This window comes from Ictidomys tridecemlineatus, chromosome X (assembly GCF_052094955.1).
Source record: "Ictidomys tridecemlineatus isolate mIctTri1 chromosome X, mIctTri1.hap1, whole genome shotgun sequence".
NCBI classification, from domain to species: domain Eukaryota; kingdom Metazoa; phylum Chordata; class Mammalia; order Rodentia; family Sciuridae; genus Ictidomys; species Ictidomys tridecemlineatus.
Window position 1 is genome coordinate 78114297 of NC_135493.1, and position 25212 is coordinate 78139508.

At 38.5% G+C, this 25212-nt stretch overlaps 1 protein-coding gene and 1 long non-coding RNA gene across 2 annotated transcripts in view; one reads left to right on the plus strand and one right to left on the minus strand.

The window, feature by feature from the left end:
* The window catches only part of Pbdc1 (polysaccharide biosynthesis domain containing 1), a 346698-nt gene extending 322036 nt beyond the window's left edge, over positions 1–24662 (plus strand). The window contains exons 4-9 of the mRNA XM_005337492.5: positions 18947–19240; positions 19342–19407; positions 20595–20654; positions 21373–21513; positions 23259–23370; positions 24074–24662. Of these exons, the coding sequence (XP_005337549.1) occupies positions 19211–19240; positions 19342–19407; positions 20595–20654; positions 21373–21513; positions 23259–23370; positions 24074–24375 (711 nt within the window). The 5' untranslated portion in view covers positions 18947–19210 and the 3' untranslated portion in view covers positions 24376–24662. The remainder of the gene's footprint in view (positions 1–18946; positions 19241–19341; positions 19408–20594; positions 20655–21372; positions 21514–23258; positions 23371–24073) is intronic.
* LOC144371729 (uncharacterized) lies at positions 1059–19039 on the minus strand. The gene is made up of 2 exons (XR_013431812.1): positions 18935–19039; positions 1059–1292 (listed from the first exon to the last, which is right to left on the minus strand). It is a non-coding gene; the product is annotated as an uncharacterized LOC144371729 (long non-coding RNA).
* Positions 24663–25212: the final 550 nt, after the last annotated feature.

A 25212-nucleotide genomic window follows, 5' to 3' on the forward strand; every position in this document is an offset into this window, starting at 1 on the left:
TTCTTTGGGATGAATATCAAGGAGTGGGGTAGTTGGGTCATATGGTAGTTCCAAAATTCCTATCTTTTTGAGGAAGCTCCACACTGCTTTCCAACATGGTTGTACTAATTTGCAGCCCCACCAAAAAGTGTATGAGTGTACCTTTTCTACCACATCCTCACCAGCATTTATTATTATTCATATTCTTGATAATTTATGAATATAGTTTTAATCATGATAAGATATTGCTTCTTTTCTATCACAAACAAGTTTGATTTAGAGACAGAGAAAGATATGGGAAATGCATCCTAAGGAAGAAAGAGTTATGAAGCCTAGCTTGACCCACTAACAAAACTACAGCTCTTTGAGGGGAAATCCTAATTTTAAATATAGGATTATAGTGTTTTTTATGTGTGTGAGCAGGTTTTCCTGGGGCTTGAACCCAGGGTTGCTTTACCATTGAAGTTCATCCCCATCCCTTTTAATTTTATTTATTTATTAACTTTGAGACAGGGTCTCACTAAGTTGCTCAGGACCTAAGTTGATGAAACTGGCCTTGAACTTGTGATCTTCCTGCCTCAGATTTTCAAGTTGTTAGGATTACAGGCATGCACTACCCTGCCAAGCTATTGACTATATTTCCTTTTTTTAAGTTGTAGATGGACACAATACTTTTATTTTATTTATTTATTTTTATGTGGTTCTGAGGATGGAACCCAGTGCCTCACATGTGCCAGGTAAGCGCTCTACCACTGAGATCAACCCCAGCCCCTTGACTATATTTTTTTATTCAGGTTTGTTTGCTGGCCCAGTTCTCATAGGATTGAATGTGAAGACTATAAATAAAAACTGAAATAGTTGTTTCCATGAGTAATGAAGTAGTGCCAAGTCACTTGGCACAACTTAATCTACTCCCTCTCATAGTAGGTGATCAGTACAACTGGTGGGTCTGTGCTCAGGGCATTTACTTTTGTGCCATCAGCACTGTGGTGTTCTGCTCAGCAAAGTCTCCTGGTGATTTGAGGTCCAGAGCCCTAAAGTTTCCTGTAGATATGGCATAATTGGAACAGAATAAAAAATAGGTCGCAGGAGAAGTTTATTACTGGTGTCATTCCTACCTCTTCTCTGGTGGATCAGGACTTCTAAGAGTTCTGCAGCAACATAATCAGTATCCCCAACCAGATGTGATGGTTACCAAGGTTACCAGGCTTAGCATGGAGCAGGTTTGATGTCATTCTAATATGCAGTTCCATATCTTCATCTGAAAGATGGGTGTGTTTGAAGCTTCAGAGGGTTTTGAGTGAATAATTGACCTAAATGACAAAATTGTTGTGATTAGCTGGGGTGGAGGGTAAAAACACAACTGAGGTAACAACTTTCACATTTCTAACTGAGAAAATATAGGGATAGAACTTGAATTATCAAATGTTAATAACATTAAAAGCTATTTTATGTTTTCATGAAACTTGCTCTGTTATTATTAGAAAGCACATGGGAAGGAAGAAAGAGAAGGAAAGGAGAGAGATAAATATAGAAGAAGGAAAGGAGAGAAGGAGAGAAGGGTGACTGATTATATTTAGAAGCAAACCAAGGACTCAGTTCATTTTTCCTCCCATGCCTGCCTCTAAATCCTGAAGTCATGTCTATAACCCCTTGGCACATATTTTTTTCTGAGTGGAGCTTTTAGAATTTCCCTTGGAGAAATCCTATGACACACTGAAACAAGACCAGAAAGACTGGGCTCTATGTCCATCCAATGTGATAACCCCAGCTCACCATAATACCAGGGAGTTGCAGGTAGATCCATAAGTACCAGGGATAACATTTGCCTATTTACTCCCTTGCTCAATCCAGGCCTCTCACCCACTAGATATGAAACAAAAGTACTGAGTATTTACTAGGTTTCAGGTCTAGTCCTAAGAGCTCATATGTTATTTTATTATATAATTCCATCAATAAAACAGTCCAGTACTTCAAAAAATACTTCTCCACCACAGATCAAATGCAGAGAATCTACAACCAGAGTTCCTGCACTCACAGCCACCAGGATTTTCACTACCATAAAAAGGATCTAGTAAGGATATCAGTACATAATGACCCACAGAAAACACAGGGGTACTTCAGCAGCTGCATCCTGAACTACTGCATACAATTGAATCAATCAACCCACAATACTGCATCCTATGAGCAGTCAGCTGCAGACCTTTGAGCTAACAAACCAGAAGCTGCTGGTAGGAGGTTCAAAACAACCAGGGAATTGGCTCCTATGTCCCTGCAGCTAGGGAGAGATCCATGGCCAAAGACTGCTAAATGTCCAAACCCCAATGAAATAAAAACCAAGATTCAACAAGAATTTTATTCACCTTGACATGGTTTACTACAAACAACTCTAATGTCAAATTTGATCATATAAATAACTTCTTGAGTGATAATTGTTAATTCAATATCCAATATTGTACCTCCAACTAATTTTTAATGTATTTCATCTAATGGTTTAAAGTATTAATTGGAATTAATCTTCCTATCTTTGTTCTCCTAGCTCTAGTTTATACCTGCTTCTATTACTCTTTATGCATTCTCTTGCACTATCCACTACTACCTCAAATAATACCATTCATCTATTTCTCCTTTTTACCTTGGTGTAAATAACCCTTTTATAGCTTTTCTCTTTCTCTCTTTTTCCCCCTCTCCTATTTGTCCAATCTATCTTCTCCCCTCCTTTTAGCCCTCACTTAAGGTTATAATGAGTTTACTAAATTTAACTATTTTTTGACCTGTTTCAGAACTTTATTGTTTATACCTGAATTTGAGGAACTGCAGAGAACAATTGCAACAAATTTTTATTCTTATAAGTTTGAATAAAATGAGGGTTGGCTCAGATGAGATTATAGTTAATAGGGCTCAGTGGCATCTCTTAAAGTGGTGCTGATATTGGGATCAGAAGAGGTCAAACACTGAATTAAAATATCATTATCAGGATATTCACCCAACCCAGGGCACTTTATAAAAAGAAGCTCACAAAGTAGTCCTTCCCTTAAAAGTAGAAGTCAGAACTCTACTGATAGATGGGTAGACATACAAACAATATGAAAAAGAAGGGGAAAAAACCATTACAAATGTCCCATATGTTTCAACAGTGGACTTTATTGACACCTCAGTGGAGGAAATGTCAGAGAATGAATTTAGAAAGTTCATAGTTAAACTGTTGTATGAGCCAAAAACAATGTGAGAGGCAAGTCAGAGAGAAAATACAGGAAGTGAAAGATTAATTCAATAAAGAGATTGAGATTGTGAAAAAGAACCAAACAGAAATCCTCAAAATGAAGGAATTAATAAACCAATTAAAATTTCAATGGAAAGCATCATCAATTTGTCTCCCTTGATTTACCTTGGACCCTCACCCCTATCCCCACAAAAACAATGAAAGGCTTAGGAAGAAAGGCATTTATCTGAGCCAGTAGTGGAACTGTGCCTATCAGTAGTCTACAAATACAAATAAATAATATATGCATAGAAGCAGATTATTTTCTTTATAATATATAAATTTAATTTTATAATATATAAATAATATTTATATATTATAAATATATAAATAATATTTATATATTATAAATATATAAATATTTATATATTGTAAATAATTTTATAATATATAAATTTACTATAGAGTTTCTCTATATCAACAATTCCTTGTGCATTTAAAATATGATTCAAAATACAAAAGTTCCACTCATTTTTCCTAAACATTTTTAACATGGCTATTAAATGAGATACTCCTATAAAGCCCTTAGCATAATGCCCAGTTAACCAGTGCTCAATCAATGGTGTACAGATTCATAATTATGCTAAAAAAATAAAACAAATGGCCATACTACCAAAAGCATTATACAGATTCAGTGCAATTCCCATCAAAATCCCAATGATGTTCTTTATAGAAATAGAAAAAGCAGTCATGAAATCCATTTGGAAAAATAAGAGACCCAGAAGAGCCAAAGCAATTCTGAGTGAGAAAAGCTAAGCAGGAGGCATAATAAAGCTGGACCTCAAATTATACTACAGATCTATAATGACAAAAACAGCATAGCATGGTGACTTCACAGCCAACCACCATGTCCTTGCTCATGCCTAGGCCCCGCATGCTGGTCTTTGAGCTTCTCCTGCTTTCTGGGAGACTGCTGGATAGACTCACAAAGCCATCCAATGTAGAAGACTTTGTGAGAGTCCCATTACTCCCAGAATGCTTCTCTTCTCTGGGGCAACGGGCTCTGGACCCGCGGGCTCCATCTTTCACACCTTGGCCTCAGCCTGAGTGGCTCCCGATCAGGACCTATGCTTTCAGCGTGTGTGACTCACAGGCCATTCTGGCTTTGTCCAGGCCTTCCTGTGCCACCCAGCTGCTCCACCTCAGGAGGCCCCTGTGCAACACACTCTCCTATGTTTTATTAATAATGAGAAATACTTTCTGGAAATAACTTTTTGCATTTTGAGAAGAGCTAAAGCATATTTTCTAACTGCACCTTAAATATTTAAGCTTTAAGAATGCTTTATGTCTTTACATTTTCATTTAGACATTTTTTGTGATAGGTGGTATATAATATTTTTTTCTATTTATGCATAAACAAGATAATTTGGGGTACATCACATTGCAAGGATAAATGAATTTCCCTGTGCATAGCACTGAGTGCCTGTAATCCCAACAACTCAGAAGGCTGAGGCAGGAGGACTACAAGTTGAAAGCAGGCAATTTAGCAAGACCCAGGCCCTAAACAAAGATAAAAGGGGTTGGTGATGTAGCTGCGGGGTAAGTGCCCCTGGTTCATCCCAGCACCCCCAGTAAACAAGTGGTGGGGCTCTGCCCTTTGACATGAAAGCTAGCACCTTCCCTCAGTGGTGGAGAGGAGGGGAAGCAGAGTCAGGGCTGATTCTTTCTATTCCTCACTGACCCTGCACTTTAAGGAGGCCCGCCCACCTGGCCCAGATGTTTTCTGCCCTGAATTCCATACACTGGGTCATCACTGGCTTTCCTGTCATCTGTGTAGACTTACTTCTGAACACTCAGATTTTAAGAAAAGGACGAAGAAAGGGAAAAGAGGAGGCTAGTGGCACTTCAGAAGTCTACCCCATGTTGTTTCCAAGATTTTTGGAGATGAGTTGTTATAACTGCTGTAACTAATAGCTCAGAACTCTGAGGCTTAAAGCAACAAGCACTCCCTCCCGATTTCTGTGGGTGAAGAGCCCATAAGGAGTCAACTGCTTCCCTGGGTGCAAGGCCCCCTGGGCGGTGGCTGGGTTCCTCTCCTCCCAGGGATCGACCTGGACAAGGATGGCTGGCATGCTCACATGGCTCAGAGGAGGCCTGGCCCCTCTGGGCTTGCTGCCCTTCCCCACAGCACTGCCCAGCGTGGAGATGCGCCGCCCTTAGAAGGGGGAGAGAGCAAAATAGGCACACATCCAGCGAAGGCCCAGGACGGAGATCAGCCTCACTAAAACCTAACATTGCAAATGGCTCTCACATAGCCACGCACCAGGGAAGACTGCAGGAAGCAGGGGTCACCCACACACAGAGGCAGAGATCTGAAGTGCAGTTCCATGTGTTTTCAGGCATGGCTAGCAAGAAGCAAAACCAGACCTGCCAGGAAAGGCAAACCGAGGCTGGCTTTCGTCAACTGTTGCCATCTCTGCCTCTGCCTTAGCCTGTGGCTGGAAGGTTGGCCTAGGGTGCCTACTGGTCTGGCATCTTCTGCCTTTACTGAGGCTTCTTGGGAAGAGGGTGCTTGGAGGTGAGTGACACGCACCAGGTAGACATGGCTTCAAGGTCTGCCCTTCTACTCTCCCTTTCTTCACTTTTAAATCAAATCTACTTTCTAGGGCTTGATTAGCATTGGAATCACATGCATAGATCATGTGCTTTTTGTTCTAAGGGAACTCAAACAGGTAAGTTTTGAAGATTTGAACTTTTTTTCCATTTGTTCATATGAGATCACAAATGTAGAAAAATCCCAGATATGATAAAGGTATATTTGATTTGAAGATGAGGGCAAATACAGCAATACCCTTGAGTATTTTGCTAGTATATTTAAAGCTTTTGTTTAGCCAGAATAAATAATACAGTTGATGTGAATATAATAAAATTATAATATCACAGAACAGAAAAAAATTGTTTGAAATAGTTACAACTCCAAGTGATAAAGTGGGCATGCCTTAAGAAAGCCTGACCTGGAACAATGAGGGTGGCTGTTTGTGGGCAGAATGGCTGGTCCCTGTATTTTCTGCCTAACAATGCCTGAAACAACCCACAATGTGGTTCCCATTAGTATCCCTACCAACAGCTGAGGGGCAGGTGCTGAGACAGGCTTGAGTGCTTTCCAGGGCATCCCAGTGGTAACTGGTGTAGGGCCAACCTGAAACTAGGGACTCTGCTCCAGAACCCATGCCCCTGAATGGCTATGGCAAGCACCTGGCAGGAGTAAGCACCCATGTCACCCTTGTCCTCGATCAGTATTTGTTGACTTAACAAATTCACAAAGCTTTGAACAAATGAATGGACCAGATTTATTCTGAACCAAATCTGTGTTATGCCCTTTCTTCAAAAGGTTCTTATCCAAATGAGTGGCACCTGTGGGAAGATAGATGCTTTATGTTATTTTGCATAGCCAACACAAAATCATGTCACCATGTTTTTAAAGGGAAAACTTGGAAAAGCTTGGCCACTACTACACTTGTCTAACCTGCCTAGAGATAGCATTTTGGGCAGAGTGTGAGGTCACCCATCACTGCTGAGATCACTAGTGCTGGAAGTGAGAACTGGTGCTTGCTAAACTAAGGCTCAGACAAACCTGAGCTCCATATGCTTTTTTCCATGCAGTTAGCTGAAGCCCTCTCTACCCGAGTGGCTTTAAAGATTTTACAAAGTGGAAAATATTTCGCTTGGACCATGCAAGCTACAGAGAAGGAAGGATTCTGCTCTGTTTGGGGCTGTACATTCATATGGTGATCTCTTAAGTCAGAGTAAATATAAAGGGTTTCAGGTTTGTGACTGAACCAAGCAAAAATGAAAATGCCTGTTTATTAGTATTTTAAGTAAAGTATCTCCCCTTCACCCGAGAGTCACATTTTCAGTAGAAGGAGAAAAGATTTAATTAATGCTTCTCCCTGTTGAGAAATAACAGAACTGAACACAGTTGACTGCCAGGCTGGGTGTCATTGGGCAGGGAGCTGGCTGCGCCCACCACTATGCCTTGGCTGTCAGGGTCTGGGGTGGTCCCCCCAGTGGATCCCAGCACAGCAGCAACTGAGCTTAGGTCTTGGATTGGAGGCTTCTAACCAGCAGCCTCCTAAAGCTTGGGCTTGAGGTGGATTTGCATCATGTTTCATTTCTTTCCAACCAAAATAAAGCTTAGTGAAACCACTATAACAAAAACAAAAACAAAAAACAACAACAGGAAAAAAAAAACCCAACATGCTATTGGCACCAAACAGGCATGAAGACCAATGAAATAGAATGGAAGACACAGAGGCCAACCCACATAAATACAATTATTTCATACTATACAAAAAATGCTAAAAACATACATTATAGAAAATATTGCCTTTTTGAGGGGGTGGATAGCAGGGATTGAACTTTGGGGCATTCAACCACTGAGCCACATCCTTAGACCTTTTTTTGTATTTCGTGTAGAGATGGGGTTTCACTGAGTTGCTTAGTGCTTTGCCTTTGTTGAAGCTGGCTTTGAACTCGTGATCCTCCTTCTTCAGCCTCCCAAGCCACTGGGATTACAGGCGTGCACCACTGTGCTCAGCCAAAGGTTGCCTTTTTAACAAATGGTACTAGGAAAATTGTAGTAGAGTGAAATTGTACCCATGTCTCTCCCCTGCACAAAACTCAACTCAAAGTGAATCAAAGACCTAGGAATTAGACCAGAAATCCTGCACCTGCTAGAAAAAAGTATAGGGCCTGCACTCTAACATGTTGGCTCAGGAACTGACTTCCTTAACAAGACTCCTAAAGCACAAGAAATAAAATAAAAACTCAATAAATGGGATGGAATCAAATTAAAAACTTCTTCATGGTAAAGGAAACAACAGCATGAAAAGAGAGCTTTCAGAATGGGAGAAGATCTTTGCCACCTGCACCTCAGATAGGGCATTAATCTCCAGGATGTATAAAGAACTCAAAAAATACCACCAGAAAAACAAATAACCCAATCAATAATGGGCAATGGGAATGAATAGACACTTCACAGAAGAAGAAATACAAATGGTCAACAAATATATGAAAAAATGTTCAATATCTCTAGCAATTACAGAAATGTAAATTAAAACTACACTGATATTTCATCTCACTTCAGTCAGAATGGCAACAATCAAGAATCAAGCAACAAAAATGTTGGCAAGGATGCAGAGAAGAGGGTACACTCATACATTGTTGGTGGGACTGCAAGTTGTTGCAACCACTCTCGAAAGCACTATGGAGATTCCTGAAAAAACTAGGAATGGTATCACCATTTGACTTGGCTATACAACTCCTTAGTATATATTCAAAGGATTTAAATAATAAGGATAGAAATAATGTACAACCACAAGAAGGGGATCCTAACTAGAATAAGTTATACTCCATGTGTTTATAATATGTCAAAATTACAATCTACTGTCATGCATATCTAAAAATAACAAATAAAAAACTTAAAAGAAATAGAATAGTCACCAAATATATGAAAAAATGTTCAGCATCTCTAGCAATTAGATAAATGTTAATTAAAAATATTATGATATTTAATCTCATTCCAGTCAGAATGACAATTATCAAGAATACAAGCATCAATAAATATTGATGAGGATGCGGATGAAAAGGTACACTTATACTTTGCTGGTGGGACTGCAAATTGGTACAACCACTCTGGAAAGCAGTATGGAGATTCTTCAAAAAACCTTTCAAAATACTTGGCAGAATTTAAAAAAATAGTGAATTTGGTGTAAAGTTGCTATTTTATGGAAATGCCTCTAACTTTACATTTTCATTCCATCTGTAGATTTTTCTATCTTTATAAAATATTGGAGTTATTTTTTAAGGAAAAATAGAGAAGTAGCTTGTGAATAGCTCAAACTAAGCTTACAAATCGCATGTAAAAAAGCAAAAAAGTTATTTGTGTCTGTTTATATTGCTTCCTTTTTTGTAGCCTTTGTACCTGTACAGGGTGACAGTAAGGGCCAAGCAGGAGAGGCGTAATCCTTGTATAAAATAGGAGCCAGCGACACTCTTGTATTTATCTGTTATCTTTTTAGTCAGTTACTTCAAAAAAAAACCAAAAAACAAAAACAAACAAAAAAAGCTGTACATTTTAACATAAAATAAATTATGATGAGCCATAAAAAAAAAAACACCTTTCAACCTAGTAATCCCACTCCTTCGTTTATATGCAAAGGATTTAAAATCAACATTAGGGCTGGACTTGTGGCTCAGTGGTAGCACGTTCGCCTAGCATGTGCAAGGCCCTGGGTTCGATTCTCAGCACCACATAAAAATGAGTAAACAAAGGTATTGTGTCCAACTACAACTAAAAAATAAATATTAAAAAATCAGCATTATACAGTGATACAGTTAAATAAGTGTTATAGCAGCACAAACTCACAGTAGCTAATCTATGTAGCCAAACTAGCTCTGGTGCCCTTCAACAGATAAATGTATAAAGAAAATGTAGGTCTGGGGATGTGGCTCAAGTGGTAATGCGCTCACCTAGCATGTGCGGGGCGCTGGGTTCGATCCTCAGCACCACATTAAAAAAAATAAAAAATAAAGATGTTATGTCCACCAAAAACTGAAAAATAAATATTAAAAAATTCTCTCTCTCACTCTCTCTCTCTCAAAAAGAAAAAAAGAAAATGTGGTGTGTATGAACAATGGAGTGTTACGCAGACATTAGGAAGAATGAGTTCCTGGTTTTTGCCAGTAAATGATGGAATTGGAGACTCTCATGCTAAGTGAAACAAGTCCCCAAAAGTCAAAGTTTGAATGTTTTCTCTGATATGAGGACGCTAACCCAAAATAAGGAGGGGGGATAAAAAAGAATAGAAGAAAAATCAATGGAGTAAACAAAGTGGAATAAAGGAAAGGCAGGAAGCATGGGATAGGGGAAAATGGTGGAATAAATCTGACCTAAGAATCCTTTGGACACATATGAATATATCACAGTGAATCTCACCTTCAATGTATATCTGCCAAACATTAATTTTAAAAAATTTATAAGTAAATACTAGAAAGATCAGTAGAGGAAAAGGAATAGGGGTTTGGAGGAAGGGAGGGGAAGGGTAAGTACAGTGGATTGAACTAAAACAAATTATATTCCGTGCTGTTATAATTATGTCAAAATGAATTTTATTGTTATGTGTTTCAGGTATTCTCTTATAGTACACAAAATGGACAAAGGCAGACATTATTCTATCTTCCTCCAGTGCCTTGAATGTATTATTGTTGACCCATTCATTCAAGAAACACTTATGTCTCCTGTTTTAGTCACCTTTTTTTTTCTTCTGTGACTGAAAGATCTGACAAGAATAATCTTATAAGTGGAAAAGTTTATTTGGGGCTTAAAGTTTAAGAGATCCCTGTCCATAGACAGTCAGCTCCATTCCTCAGGGCTTAAGATGAGACAGAACATCATGGCAGAAGAGTGTGGATGAGGGAAGCAGCTCACATTGATGATCAGGAAGCATAGAGACTTCACTCACCAGATGCAAAATAAATATCCCCAAAGCACCGCCCCAGTGCCTGCCTCCTCCAGTCATAACCTATATATCTTCAGTTACTATTCAGTTAATCCACTGATTGAATTAAGGCTTTCATAAACCAGTCATTTCACTGAATTTTCTTCAGTTGTCTCACACATAAGCTTTTGTGGGACACATCACATTCAAATGGTAACAATTCCCCTTTAATATATGTCAGCCAGTGTGATCCTTGGATCTCTATAATTCTTATTACTAGTATCTTTTTCATAATTGGTGGTATTATTGTAATATAAGATATATTATTGTAACAATATATCTTACTAGAATGAGTGCCTTGTAAGAAGGTGTGTAATTCATCAGTACATATCTAGGCCTAGTCACATATGGGCACAATTCTGAGTAGACTATCAACAAATATTGGGAATTGAATGAAAAATATAATGAGGTATATAGTGTATATAAGAAATGAGGGGCTGTGGATGTAGTTCAGTATTAGAGCACTTGCCTAGCCTGTGTGAGGCCCTGGGTTCAATACCCAGCAACATTAAAGGAAGGAAGAAGGAAAGAGAAATGAGCCACAGAAAAAGGAAAGAAAATATAAACAAAAATGGGATTCAAACCCCACTAAGGATAAAAACAAATGATGCCACATTAAACGTGGAATACCAAAAGGGAAGTACTCATAATACCCAAAATGCCCTTTGCAAAATAAATCAGTGTCAACATTCAGATTAGAGTATGTCTACTACATTTATTTAAGTGAAATATTACAAAAGAGAAATTTAAATAATTCCTTATTATTATGTTTTTGTAAGTTGTTTGTAAAGACATGTCTTATGTGCTAGGACCCCAGTATGTCTAAATACCAGCTGTAAAACATCTAATTACAACTTTAAAGTTTTCTATTCAATATTTTTAAAACCACTATTATCTTCCAAAGCAAAGAATTACCTATCAATTGCTGCAGTTCATTATTCATCACAGAGACACAACAATGGTGATATGAGTGTCCATTACCTCCCTGTCACCTTGCGGGTCTTTGATCATGTGACATAATCAACTAATGAATAACTAGTGATTTCTATGCCCTATAAATCATGTGGCTTTTAATACAGTGGCTTGAGGTTTTCAATGTATAATAAAGTTTTATATATATTCAATATATATTCATATATTCTGTTTAAGCTAAAAAAAAGAATGTCTTAGGTAGAATGACAGAATAACATCTAGTCCTATAATGGGAGTTCTCTATTATCAATCTCAGTGTACTTTATGGGACCCATTTTGCCTATCATACTGCTCTACTCAATGTGACACAAACACTAGCATACTAGGAACAGCAGAAATGAGTTCTAAAAGAGGCCAAATATAAAAGTCCTTCCTTTCAGAAATTAATACCTTTTACTCTGACTCACTGGTTTCTCTTGCTTGTTTCTCAAAGTATTAGAAATTTCAGACTCCCAAAACACATTCAGAAGTCTTGCCGGTGAGGCCTGTATGCTTCATAACTGTGTATGGTTGCAAGACTAGCTTTCCTTCCCTGTTCCTCGAGGGATAGTAGATTTTATCTGTGAATTCTTTTGATGAGGCCATCCCATATTTTTCAGGTTGTGTTCATTTACAAGATACTGCTGCTTTCAAATGTGTCTTCAAGTTTTGTTGTTGTCTAAAATATCTTATGGTCCCTGGCAGTGTTGAAGGATCATGCTGGGCTCTGACTTTCATTTGGGCTGCAGGTGGCATTAGAGAGCATCCCACAGTTTCTCTACACAGATGCTTACCAATAGCAAATAAAAGCATAGTATCTTAGTCCGTTTGTGCTGCTGTAATAAAATATCGGAGACAGGGTAATTTATAAACAATGTAAATTTATTTCTCACAGTTTGGAGACTAGAAAGTCCAAGATAAAGGTGCCAGGCTTAGTCTGTCTGATTCCAAAATGGAGCCTTTGCTGTTACATGCAACAATACACTGTATTGTTGCATGATGAAACAAGTGAAAAGGAGTGAACACTATCCAATTACACACACCCCCACCCTGGCCTTTTTTTGCACCAGGGATTGAACCCAGGGGCACTCAACCACTGAGCCACATCCACAGCCCCCCTCCCCCCTTTTTGTATTTTGGTTAGAGACAGGGTCTTACTGAGTTACTTAGCACCTCACTTTTGCTGAGGCTGGCTTTGAACTCATGATCCTCCTGTCTCAGCCTCATGAGCCGCTGGGATTATAGGCATGCCCCACCAGTCCAGCCCCAATCCTACCCTTTTATAAGGGCACATAATCCCGTTAGTGAGTGTTCTGCTCTGTCAGCTTCCAAGGGTCACATGTCCAACTATAGTTCCATTGGTGATTAAGTTTCATAAATTTTGGAGGGGATAAAAATCATTCAAACCATAGCACCTGGTTTCCACAAATGGAGCAGCTTTCCTAGGTTAGATTATGTTCCACAATACATAATTGATTTCAGAATAACTCTACAAGTTAGGGTTTTTGTTCTCATAAAAAAGGTGAAACCCTATTTAAAAGGAGGAAATATCAGAATTAGTATTTGGATTCAAATCTATTGCCAGTTGGTATTATGGATATTGTGTGATGTTTCCTGAAATTTCCTTCCTGAGAAGCAAATCTGTTCACCAGCTGTAAAAGCAGTAACTGCCTGGCAGCACTTGCTTCCTACAGCAGAAGCTACAGCTGATGGAAGTGGGATTCTGGACATGACATAAAATTAAGAGGGACTTATAGTGACTAAAGAATGAGAAAGGGAGGAGTACTGGTAGCATCTGTGTCATAATTTCAACCCCTGTTGGCTATTGCATCTCAATATGGAAAAAGTTTTTCAGGTATATGTGAGTCCCCATGTGAACTCCTGTAACAACTGTGTCATATTGGCCAGAATAGCACCCCAGGGAACTATTGTACTTCCTCTGACCACAAAAAAATCCTAGAGTATGATCCCTACTCACATGTAACTGCTTCATGGAGATGGCACAAATCATCTCTTTTGCCCATTCGCTATTACATTTTGTTAATCAGATTTTTTTTTGTTTTCACAGACTACTTTCTCACAAGATTTCTTTTCTTTCTTTCTTTCTTTTTTTTTGTGTGGTGATAGCCCTAATTTTTTTCCCTCCCATATTTTGGTGACAAACTTGGGTTAATCAAGTTTACTTTCCTGTCTACATCCCTACTTTACACCAAGTTTGACTTGTAACCTATTTGTATGGGTTGGACTTTTTATTACTTTCTGGGATGTACTTTATCACATATTATAATGTAATTATTGTAAGTGTTCACGGATGCTTGAAAATAATGTCTATTATATAATTGTTGGGTTCAGGGTTCAGGATATAGCCATTCAATTAAGTTTGTTCATCATGTTATTAAAATTTGCAAATTCTTGTTTATTGACTATTCAATCTATTAATTGGTGAGAGACATGTAAGACATCTCCCTCCTTTAATACATTTATTTCCACTTATACATTTTTTCAATTTTTTCCCTGTATTATGAGGCTACATTATTAACAGGTGTGTGTGATAAGACACAATCTGGAAAGTCATCCCGAGGTCACTGCTTCACTCCTTCCTAATTATGGGATGTACCCTATGAAAATTCCCTCCCTAACATCCTGATTCACATTAAACAGCCTTATAAGGTGACATGAGTTATCCTTTGTACATATCATGAATGTCACCTTTCATAGTAACACTTATACTACTATGTAGTAGAATATATTCTAGTATAGAAGCACTCATCCAACTGCCATGCCATTGGCAAACTTGCTGCCTTCTTCTACCTTACTTCCTAGTAATTATAGCTTTCACCTTCTGTATACTCTTGGGATCCCTAGCATGGATAGCTCAGGACTGGTGATGCCTTCTGGTTCTACCTGTGGCATAGCTATACCATCTATCTGAGAATGAGACCGAAGGACAACTCATTGGTGTCCTTCCAAAAGAGAAAATTGTCTCAGTAGATTTCTATGTCGAGTTTTCTTATTCCACCCCAAGAGGTTGTTCCATGATGTAGTTCTTAAAGTTCACCATTTCTCTGCTTTTGTATACAGCCCTTTGTTCCTGGCTCATTACTCTATCCCTTAATTAATTAATTAACTTAGAAATGGGGGCTTTGGTATGTTGCCCAGACTGGTCTTGAGCTTGTGGACTCAAATGATCATCCCACCCCAGCCTCCGATGTAGCTGGGATTATAGAGGTGTGTCATCATGCACAGCTCGCTCTCTCTCTCTCATTATTATTATTATTATTATTATTATTATTATTTTTAAAGAGAGAGTGAGAGAGAGGAGAGAGAGAGAGAGAGAGAGAGAGAGAGAGAGAGAGAGAATTTTTTAGTTCTCGGCGGACACAACATCTTTGTTGGTATGTGGTGCTGAGGATCGAACCTGGGCCGCACGCATGCCAGGCACATCCCCAGCCCCTCTCATTATTATTATTATCATCATCATCATCATCATCATCATCATCATCATCATCATCATCATCATTTGTGGTGTGGAGGATCAAACCCAGGGCCTTGTACATAATAGGCAAGTGCTCTACTACTGAGCTACATCCCTATCCCATCTCACTCCCTTATTTTTATAGTTAGCTACTTTGAATCCATTTGGAACAACAGGTGTGAACACACAGGCAAACAAACAATTATTCTAATAACTCTGCCTGGGCTAGTTCCCTTGCCCAGCAATGAGAAAAGCTCTAGGTGATAACTTTTATCTCCTGCAGTTTTGGGATTAGAAGCAGATGACTTACTCAATATTGGGAGGACCCATTTCCTATTCTCTGCAAGTATCTGAGTAGTTAAGTAATAAGGAATTACTTTATATTTTAAATTAAAAATCACCCTGTTGGATGGATGCTCAGACCCAGGGAAACAGATTCATGATCCTGGCAGGTGGAAGAAGTTGCAAGACACAGTTGGGATAGTAAATGTGCTTTATTCAGAGGTGGCAACAGCCCTTAGCCAGTCCCCAGCTCTAGCTTCAGCCCCCAGCCAGTTCCATTAGCCCCTCAGCCAGTACTATTTTGCCCTCTGAGTCATTTCCATAAGACTTTTTAATATGCAAGTCAGACAAAAAAAGGTGCCTTGTCAACAGGTTACATCAGTGGGTGCTTCCTCACAAGCAAATGTTTATGACCTTGAGTATACATACTAAATCAGAGTGTTTATGACCTTGGCTACATACTAAAAACATAGGTCTCCAGAAGCATTGGTGAGGGAATCTAACTATAGCCATTTAGGGCCTGCCCTACACACCCTAACAAACCAACCATGTAAATATTACAGATTTTAATTTTTTTTTTGTTAATTTAAAGGCAGCAAATATGCCTAAAACACTAGATAAAGTAAATCACCCATGTTTCCTCAAGTAAAAGGCCAGCTGAGTTTATTGAATATATTTATATTTATTTGTTATACACCAGTTTGGCCATTAGCTTGAGTTTACCCTTCCATGTTATTCTTGTTTATTGACCTCCTGGTCAAGTCTCTGCATTTGCCAACATTCAGCATCATGTGGATGATCTATTCTACATTCAGATCTCTGGGCTACATATAAACTGCTATCTTTACAGAACCATATCCTCTAGCTTCAGCTGTTCCCTGATAACTTCCCTCCATCTCTCCGTTAGATTGCACTTCTCTGAGCTGTTGTTCAAGATTTATAAAGACATTCCTCTCAAGACAAGACTTTAGAACTTCCCCTCTTGCTCTCAGCTGTTCTTTTATGCTTTATAAAGAAAACAGATGGAACAACCAATAAAAAAAATAAAATTATATATATAAAAAAAAGAAAACAGATGGCACCCGGAGGAAACACTTCAATTTTCTACCTTTCAGTTTCTCTGGAGATACACCTAATTTACCCTCCAGGACAGTGTTTTTTTTTTTTTTTTTTTTTTTTTTTTTTTTTTTTTTTAAATAAGGACCCATTTCCTATTGTCTGCACGTATTTGGGTAGTTAAGTAATAAGAAATTACTTTATTTTTTTAAAAGTTAAAAATCACCATGTTGGGTGGATGCTCACTCCTGTATTTTTATAGTTAGCTATTTTGAGTCCATCTGAAACAATAGGTGTGAATGCACAGGCATTTCCTCAGTACACTTGCATGTCTCTAAACTTAAAATAATAAAGTCTCTGAGGATTCTCAAAAATTAAAAATAGGATCCATTAACCATCTGTTTAAGAGTATGATCCAGCAATCCCCCTTCTAAGTCTATATCCAAAATAATTGAAGGCAGAGTTATTTGCACACCCATGTTATTTGCACACCCATGTTCATAGCAGTATTATTCCCAGTAGCCAAAATATAAGGGCAACCCAAATATTTTTGGATGGATAAATGGATCAACAAGGTGTGATACATACAGGGGAATAGTATTCAACTTTTTGAAAAATATTTTTAGTTGTCAATGGACCTTTATTTTATTTATTTATATGTGGTGGTAAGAATGGAACCCAGTACCTCACACATTAGTGACAAGCGCTCTACCACTGAGCCACAACCCCAGCCCCAGTATTCAGCTTTAAAATAGAAGGAAATCCTGTCACATGTGGCAACATGAATGAACCTCAGAGACACTATACTATGTGAAATATGCCAGTCACAAAAGATAAAAACTTTTGATTCCACCTATATGCGGTATCTGTGCAGTCAAAGTCATAACAACAATAACAACAACAACAACAAAAATGAATGTTGATCACCAGAGGCTTGGAGGGAGGGGAAATGAGGAATTATTATAATTATTATACAGAGTTTCAGATTTGCAAGAGGATATTTTGCAAAACTGGAGATCTGTTATACATCAATGCAAATATATTTAGCTCTACTGAACTGTACACTTAAAAATGGTTAAGATGGTAAATTGGTATGTTATCTGTTCTTAACCACAATTAAAATAAAATATCACTAGGTCTCATGTCTTTTTCTAGCTGAAAATCTTTGGAAAAACTTTCTATGGTCACTGTCATCTCTTCATTTCCCATGCCCTCTCCAACCCACTGCCGTCTGACTTCTGCCCTCACCATTCCACTAAAACTATTCTTGCTAAGATTGTCAATGTTCTCTCAATATTTCTGGGATTAATGTACTCAGGGTATGGGGCTATGTTCACCACTACTTCCTGGAAGTTCTTTTATCCTATGCTTTGTTCTTTGCTGATGTCTCACTGACAACTCTTGTTTTTTTTGGTTGGTCTTTCCCCCTGTCTTTTCTTCATAAATGGTTCTCTTCTTGGCTTGCGGTTCTTTGTGACTTTATAGTTTCCTTGAGAAAACTCAACTAAATCTGAAGTACTAGCACCAGCTATCAAATTTATATCTCTGCTCAGGTCTTCTTCTGCTTTGGCAATTCTGAGTGTGCCATGATGCTCTTCAATCTCAACTCCTCAAATTAATTGCTAACATTCAGCATCATGTGGATGATCCATTCTACATTTGTCATCTCTCATCCTTTGTGTTCTAGCTCAATGGTATTCATCCTATTCTAGAACCTGAGAGACAAACTAGCATTCTAATTCTCCTTTATTTTACATAACCAATTAGTCAAAAAGGCCTAGTCATTCTAAGCCTTATTTTCAAGATGTATCTCAGCAGTCATTGCCTTCATTTTCATCACCTACTATCTTCGAGCTGGTCTGCCTCCAATTTTGTCTTATTTAAATTAATCTTCCACATCACGATAGGGGGATCTAAAATTTTAGGCTGCTCATGAGGCTGGCCTCAAAGGCCTTTTAGTATCTCACCTTCGCTTTTAGAGTAAACTTCCAACTTTCATCACAAAGGCCCTGGCTGCACTCTTGCTCTAGCTATACTTTTTTTGCAATTCCCAGCAAGATATCACGTTGTTTTATTCATCAATACCTTTGCATTTGCGTCTCCCTCAGACTGGAGTGTTTTTCCCTACGTACTTGGCTAAATGCCCTTATGACTGAGTTTAGGTATCCCCCATTCATGCTCCCGCAGCAAATGATGCTGCACTGTTATCATTATATTATCTGTGCCTTCACTAAACAGAATTCTTCCAAAGCAGGGACTAAATTCTTCATCGCTGCATTCCATCCCCAGCACCAAGCCTGTGACTTACTCCTCGGTTTAGGTTACGGGGTGTGTGTGGTGTACGCGAGCCATGAATGGAGAGTATGAATTCTAACTTCTGCTAGACACATAGCGCTCTGGGGACACGAAAGCTGCGCTATTTTAACTCACGCTTTTCCTAAGATCACCACCGAATCAGTGAGCAGCTCATCAACTCAGAGCTCTGCAGTAAACTAGAATACGCAAACAGCGTGCCATCTCCTAAGCAGCGCTGGGCAGGTGAGGCGGGGCTACTGACTACCTCCGGGTTACAGAGACCTCACACAGGCGCAGACGCAGGAGAACGACACTCGTCCCGCCCTCTCCTCCACTTTGCAACCTACCGAGTAAGGAGCAGGCAAAAAAGTCACTTCCGGGAAGCTGCAAACACGCTTTCTGCGCTGCAACATGGAGGCTACCAGCGGAATCGATGAACCGGTGAGACCCTGCTTTGGGGTTGGGTGAGTAGAGAAGTCGAGCCCACTCGAGCCTTGAACTCTCCCCCGACCCTGCTTTTTTTTTTTTTTTTTTCTTCTCAGGTTTCCGGGGAGCTGGTGTCCGTGGCACATGCTCTTTCTCTCCCTGCAGAATCTTATGGCAATGATGTGAGTATGATTCAACCACAGCTCCCACCCATCAAGCTAGCCTGGGATATCTGCAAGTCCTACCAGTAGATTTTAAGCCCCTTCCCTGATAACTTCCGCAGAGCCCAAACCGCATCTTCTTTCAGTTCGTTCTAATCTTTGTTTGCAGACACAGAACTAATATCTGTAAAAGTGGCTCACTAACTTTGCCACATTGTAGAATTACCTGGGGAGCTTTTAAACATCTCCATGTCCATATTACAGTCCATATTAACTAAATTAGAATGTCTTGGGGGTGGGAGCCAAGAATCAAGGTTTGTTTGTTATTTTAAAGGCCTCTTGTTGATTCCATTGTGTAGCAAAGTTGCACTGGCTTCTGGTGTGTCTGATTTGGACGCTCTGTGAGAAAGCACATGTTGTATTTTGAGAAACATGACAAAAGGACACTGAGAATAGTAATAACACCTAAATAAGAATGTCATACATTCTGGATGAGTGGGTCAGGCCCTAAGATCCAAAGGGTTTAGCTAAAGGAAAGACCTCCAAGAATGGAGGCAGTAGAAGACTTCACTGAGGAAGTGGAACTTGGAACTGGATCCTCAAAGTGTAAATAGCCAAAGACATGGATTGACAAGTAGGTAAACTTCATGGTCTAAGACATGGAATAACATAAGGTACATGGATGTAATGAGTGCTTGATCAGACATATTTATAGCCTGGCCTGCTTCATGATACTGATTCATTTCTGCAGTTGTTATAGGGTGGGAAATTGACTATCTGATAAACATAAATGATGATTATGACACGCTACACTCAACAGTGAAAAATAGTTTTACATCTGTTATCTTTGTCCTCCCAACAACACAGTAATATATAGGTGGATGTATTATTTAACTTTTACAGTGATTTAACTCAGTCCTGAGAAACTGAATTATCTACCACTTTATGTAGTGTCCCACACATTCACTAGCTGCTGGGAAAAGATAGCCAATGGCTCATTGTTTCTTACATTGTGTAGGTAGCTGCTTTGGGTTGTCATAAGGACAAAAGAATCATTAGATCATCCAAATCCATTTGCCCACTTTTTATTCTTTGCCAGTACTTACCAGTTTTGGTAGTCCTGTTTAGATATCCACAGACTTTCTTAATTTGTTACTCAGTAGCAGGATTGGGGGATTTCTGACCTGGCATCCTTCACTCATTTGCAGCCTGATATTGAGATGGCTTGGGCCATGAGAGCAATGCAGCATGCTGAAGTCTATTACAAGGTGAGTTGTCTGCCTTCAATCCTTAAGCAGAATTAAATATTTAACCATAGTGTATGGTACTTGGTATCCTCAGCAAGTTAAACAGTTACGTTTTGGAGATAGTTTGTATTTCTTCACTGAAAAAAGAATCTTGCCAAGATAAAGGGGTGGAAGAAATTTTTGTTTGTTTGTTTTTTGGATACTGGGGATTAAGGTCAGGGGCACTGAACCCCTGAGCCACATCCCCAGACCTTTTTTGTATTTTATTTAGAGACAGGGTCTCACTGAGTTGCTTAGAGCCTCGCCATTGCTGAGGCTGGTTTTGAACTTGTGATCCTCCTGCCTTAGCCTTCCCAGCTGCTGGGATTACAGGCATGTACCATGGCACCTGGTAAGGAATTTGTTTTGATGATGAGAAGTTTTACTTCTCTGTGTACTGTTTTGTTGCTACCTGACAAAAGGGTATTTGGCATATACATAATAGTCAGTTCATAAATATTTTTGGAATTAATGAACAACCCACAGACGGAGATAGCCAGGTAAAAATCAGGCCAGTTGTCAAATGGGCGGAGGGGATTGTATGCCCTTTAAAATTTTGTCATAATTTCTTGCAAGACCTAGGTTTTAGTACTTCCTAATGAAATCTTCTGCCCTGAGAACCATAACTGGTGGGAGAGTAGGTAAAGAGAAGGTAGTAAATCAGAGACTAACTTCTGTATGTTGTTTTATTATCTGGTAGCTTATTTCATCAGTTGATCCCCAGTTCCTGAAGCTCACCAAAGTGGATGACCAAATATACTCTGAGTTCCGGGAAAATTTTGAGAAACTCAGGATAGATGTGTTGGACCCAGAAGAACTCAAGTCAGAATCAGCTAAGGAGGTAAGAATTATCTTTAAAAATATTACCTAGTAGCTAACCAGTAATTTTTTCCCATATTTTTTTAGTGGTACATTATAGTTGTACATAATGGTTGGATTTGTATTTATTTGTACATTCACACAGTATGACAGTATAATTTGGCCAATATCATTTCCCAGTATTTCTCCTTTACCTCCCCTTCTCCCTAACCAGTAATTTTTGATTGTATGTTTTTATTCATTTGAATTCTTTTAAAATTTGTTTTAAGAAATTACCTAAAGGTTCAGGGCTTTTTAATAGTTATAATCAACTAAGTAAATTATGAAATGAATAATTTTTTTGGTATATGAATTTTTTTAAAAAACTTTTTTAGTTGTAGATGGACACAATACCTTTATTTAGTTTATTTATTTAATTTATGTGGTGCTGAGGATCAAACGCAGTGTTTCACACATGTGAGGTGAGTGTTCTATCACTGAGCCACAACCCTAGCCCCATATACAATTTTTTTATGTTTATCGAATCCATTGTTTTTTCTTTTTGGCTTGGACACTTCAAATCTCCACCAACCCTGACCTTTCAGGCCAGAAGGAATAAGTTTACTTAAGTGGGTAGTTTGACCAGAAGGCTTGGAGAGGGGAGGGCAGATATGGTACTGGAAGTTTTTTTTTTTTTTTTCAAAGACATGGGGGGGGGAGAGAGAGAGAGAGAGAGAGACAGAATTTTTTTTTTTAATATTTATTTTTTTAGTTTTCGGCGGACACAACATCTTTGTTTGTATGTGGTGCTGAGGATCGAACCCGGGCCGCATGCATGCCAGGCAAGCGCGCTACCGCTTGAGCCACATCCCCAGCCCCTGGAAGTTTTTATAAAATATTTTTAGTAGTGGATAGACATTTATTTATTTATTTATTTATTTATTTATTTATATGCAATGCTGAGAATCAAACCCAGTGCCTCACACATGCTAGGCAAGTGCTCTACCACTGAGCTATAACCCTAGTCCCTGGAAAGTGTTTTTATTCTCAGTATTTATGTTCATGTGATTATAGGCCATGGATAACTGGGAAACTTATATTTCTCATTGCTTATGTAATTATCTTTTATTGTCAGCACCAGTACTCTTTTTTTAAAAATAATTATTAAAGAGAGAGAGAGAGAGAGAGAGAATGAGAGAATATCTTTTTTTTTTTTTAATATTTATTTTCGGCAGACACAACATCTTTGTTTGTATGTGGTGCTGAGGATTGAACCCCGGCCGCATGCATGCCAGGCGATCGCGTTACTGCTTGAGCCAAAGCCCCAGCCCAAGAATCTGAACTTTTAACTCCTAGCAAGCTGTTACTGATCTTTGGAAAATGACTACTACTGATAGGACTTCTTTTTTAAAATCTAACTTTCTGACTTGGGCCAAATTCCTGCCTTCTTTGTTTCATGTGTGCTTTAGTGAGGGTGAATATTTTGCCTGAGCTAGCAAATAACTTCAAAAGAAAACAGAACTGGTTTAAGAAATCACATTTTAATTCCAAAGTAAAGGATTCAGATGTATTTTTAAGTTAAAATATAGTCCATGTAGGGAAATACCAGCCTAAAGATAATAGCACAGAACGATACTGTTTCACTATGAAACCAGTAGTGACCTCAATCCTGGTCTTTTCCACTTTGGTAAAATGACTTCTTTATTGGGAAGTGGAAGCCCCTCTCTTGGCATGAGGACATCAGTCTTTTGCATTTGTCAACTAAGGCATCGTCTTATGTCTTTGCAGAAATGGAGGCCATTTTGCTTGAAGTTTGATGGAATCGTAGAAGACTTCAACTATGGTACTTTGCTGAGACTGGATTGTTCTCAGGGCTACACTGAGGAGAACACCATCTTTGGTGAGTTTCTTGCCTCCGGAATTGTTTTGTAAGGAGGATGAGGAGTTTGATTTTACTGAATCAGTGATATGTATAGTTAGATTGGAGGTCATCTCATTTGTTATGTTTTTCTTTCAAAATATTTTTAGTTGTAGATGGACATGATACATTTATTTATTTGTTTTTTTTTTTTTTTTGTGGTGCTGAGGATGGAATGATGAATCCAGGGCCTCATAAATGTGAGGAAAGTGCTCTACCACTGAGCCACAACCCCAGCCCTTGTTATATCTTTTTTTGGGGGGTGATCATACTGGGGCTTGAACTCAGCGGTGCTTTACCACTGAGCTACTTCCTCAGTGCTTTTCATTTTTAACTGAGACAGGGTCTTGCTAAATTGTGGGTGCTGCCCTTGACCTTGCCAAGGTTGACGTTATAATTATGGTCCTCCTTCCTTAGTGTCCTGAGTTACTGGGATTACATGCCTGAGCCACCATGCTTGAATTATTTGTTATATATTTAAAGATCACATTGCTGTTTTTAAAAGTAATTTTGAAATGGTTAACTATTTTCATTCTCATTGGTGTAAGATGAGAATTCAAGATCTCTGAAGTTCATGACTATATTTGAATGGCTTGTGTGTTAATTCAGTTGGATCTGTATATTTCCAGTAGATTTAGGAAATTACCTGAGACTAAGACAATAATCAATTCTATTGACCTTCTAGCCCCCAGGATCCAGTTTTTTGCAATTGAAATTGCTCGCAACCGGGAAGGCTATAACAAAGCTGTTTACATCAGTGTTCAGGACAAAGAAGGAGAGAAAGAAATCAATGGAGAAGAGAATAAAGAGAAAGGAATTGACATTGGAGGAGAAGAGAAAGTCAAGAAAGGAGCTGAGAGTGGAGGAGAAAAAGAGGAAGGAGTCAACAGAGGAGAAAAAGGGAAAACTGACAAAGGAGGAGAAAAAGAGAAAAAAGCTGAAGAAGCTGACAGAGAGATGAACAAAAGTGGTGAAGCATCTGTGTAAGGTAGACAGGGAACAGCACTCTAGAGGCTGCCACTCAGCTGAGCCTATAAGTATCACAGTGCTACTTGCATAGACCCCTTTGGTTAAATGTATGTTCTTGTGAAATTGAAGGATTCTCAGAAGGACATCTTTGTAGCCCAGTAGTCAAGAGCTGCTTTTGTTGTTGCCTTGTATAAATTGACTTAAAGACTATTGGTGAGGTTTTTGTGTATTGTTGATATATTGTTTCTTGGCTCTCACTCCTGGTCAAGTAAGAAATTTTGTAAATAAATTGCTTTTGGTTTTAAGATTGTATGTGACTTTTAAAAGTGTTTAAAAATAATTATGTACTTCAAATTTTTTTAGGTATTTAATCTCATAATCATGTATTATATAAAACAATTTATGCCCATTTCTTAATTATGCTCATTGTTTCCTGTAATAAAGTTCTCTCAACCTGTCAAGTTGTACTAGGTATTGAGATTAGAAATCCTTATATAACAATTAACACTTGCCCTTGGGTTGACTATAGCTCTCTAATTTCCTTTATTAAATCTGAAAAATATTGGTAAGTGCTTTATGGGGAGAACATCAGCAGCTAAATCCTTTTAGACTAGTGAACGGGCCCCTGTTTGTAGTAGAGGAGCAAAAGCCTTGATCTGCTTCTGTACTTGGTTCTTTTAACAGTCAGATTGTTACCTGAAAGTTAGCAAATAGTAATAGTGTAAAGTCTGAAGGAGTGGTTTCCCTTTTATAATGCTGTGAATAGTAGCACATACATTAACACAGACATATTTTTGAATTTTTTATTGGAGCATTATAATTATACATTGTAAAATTATTTTGAGAAAATCATGT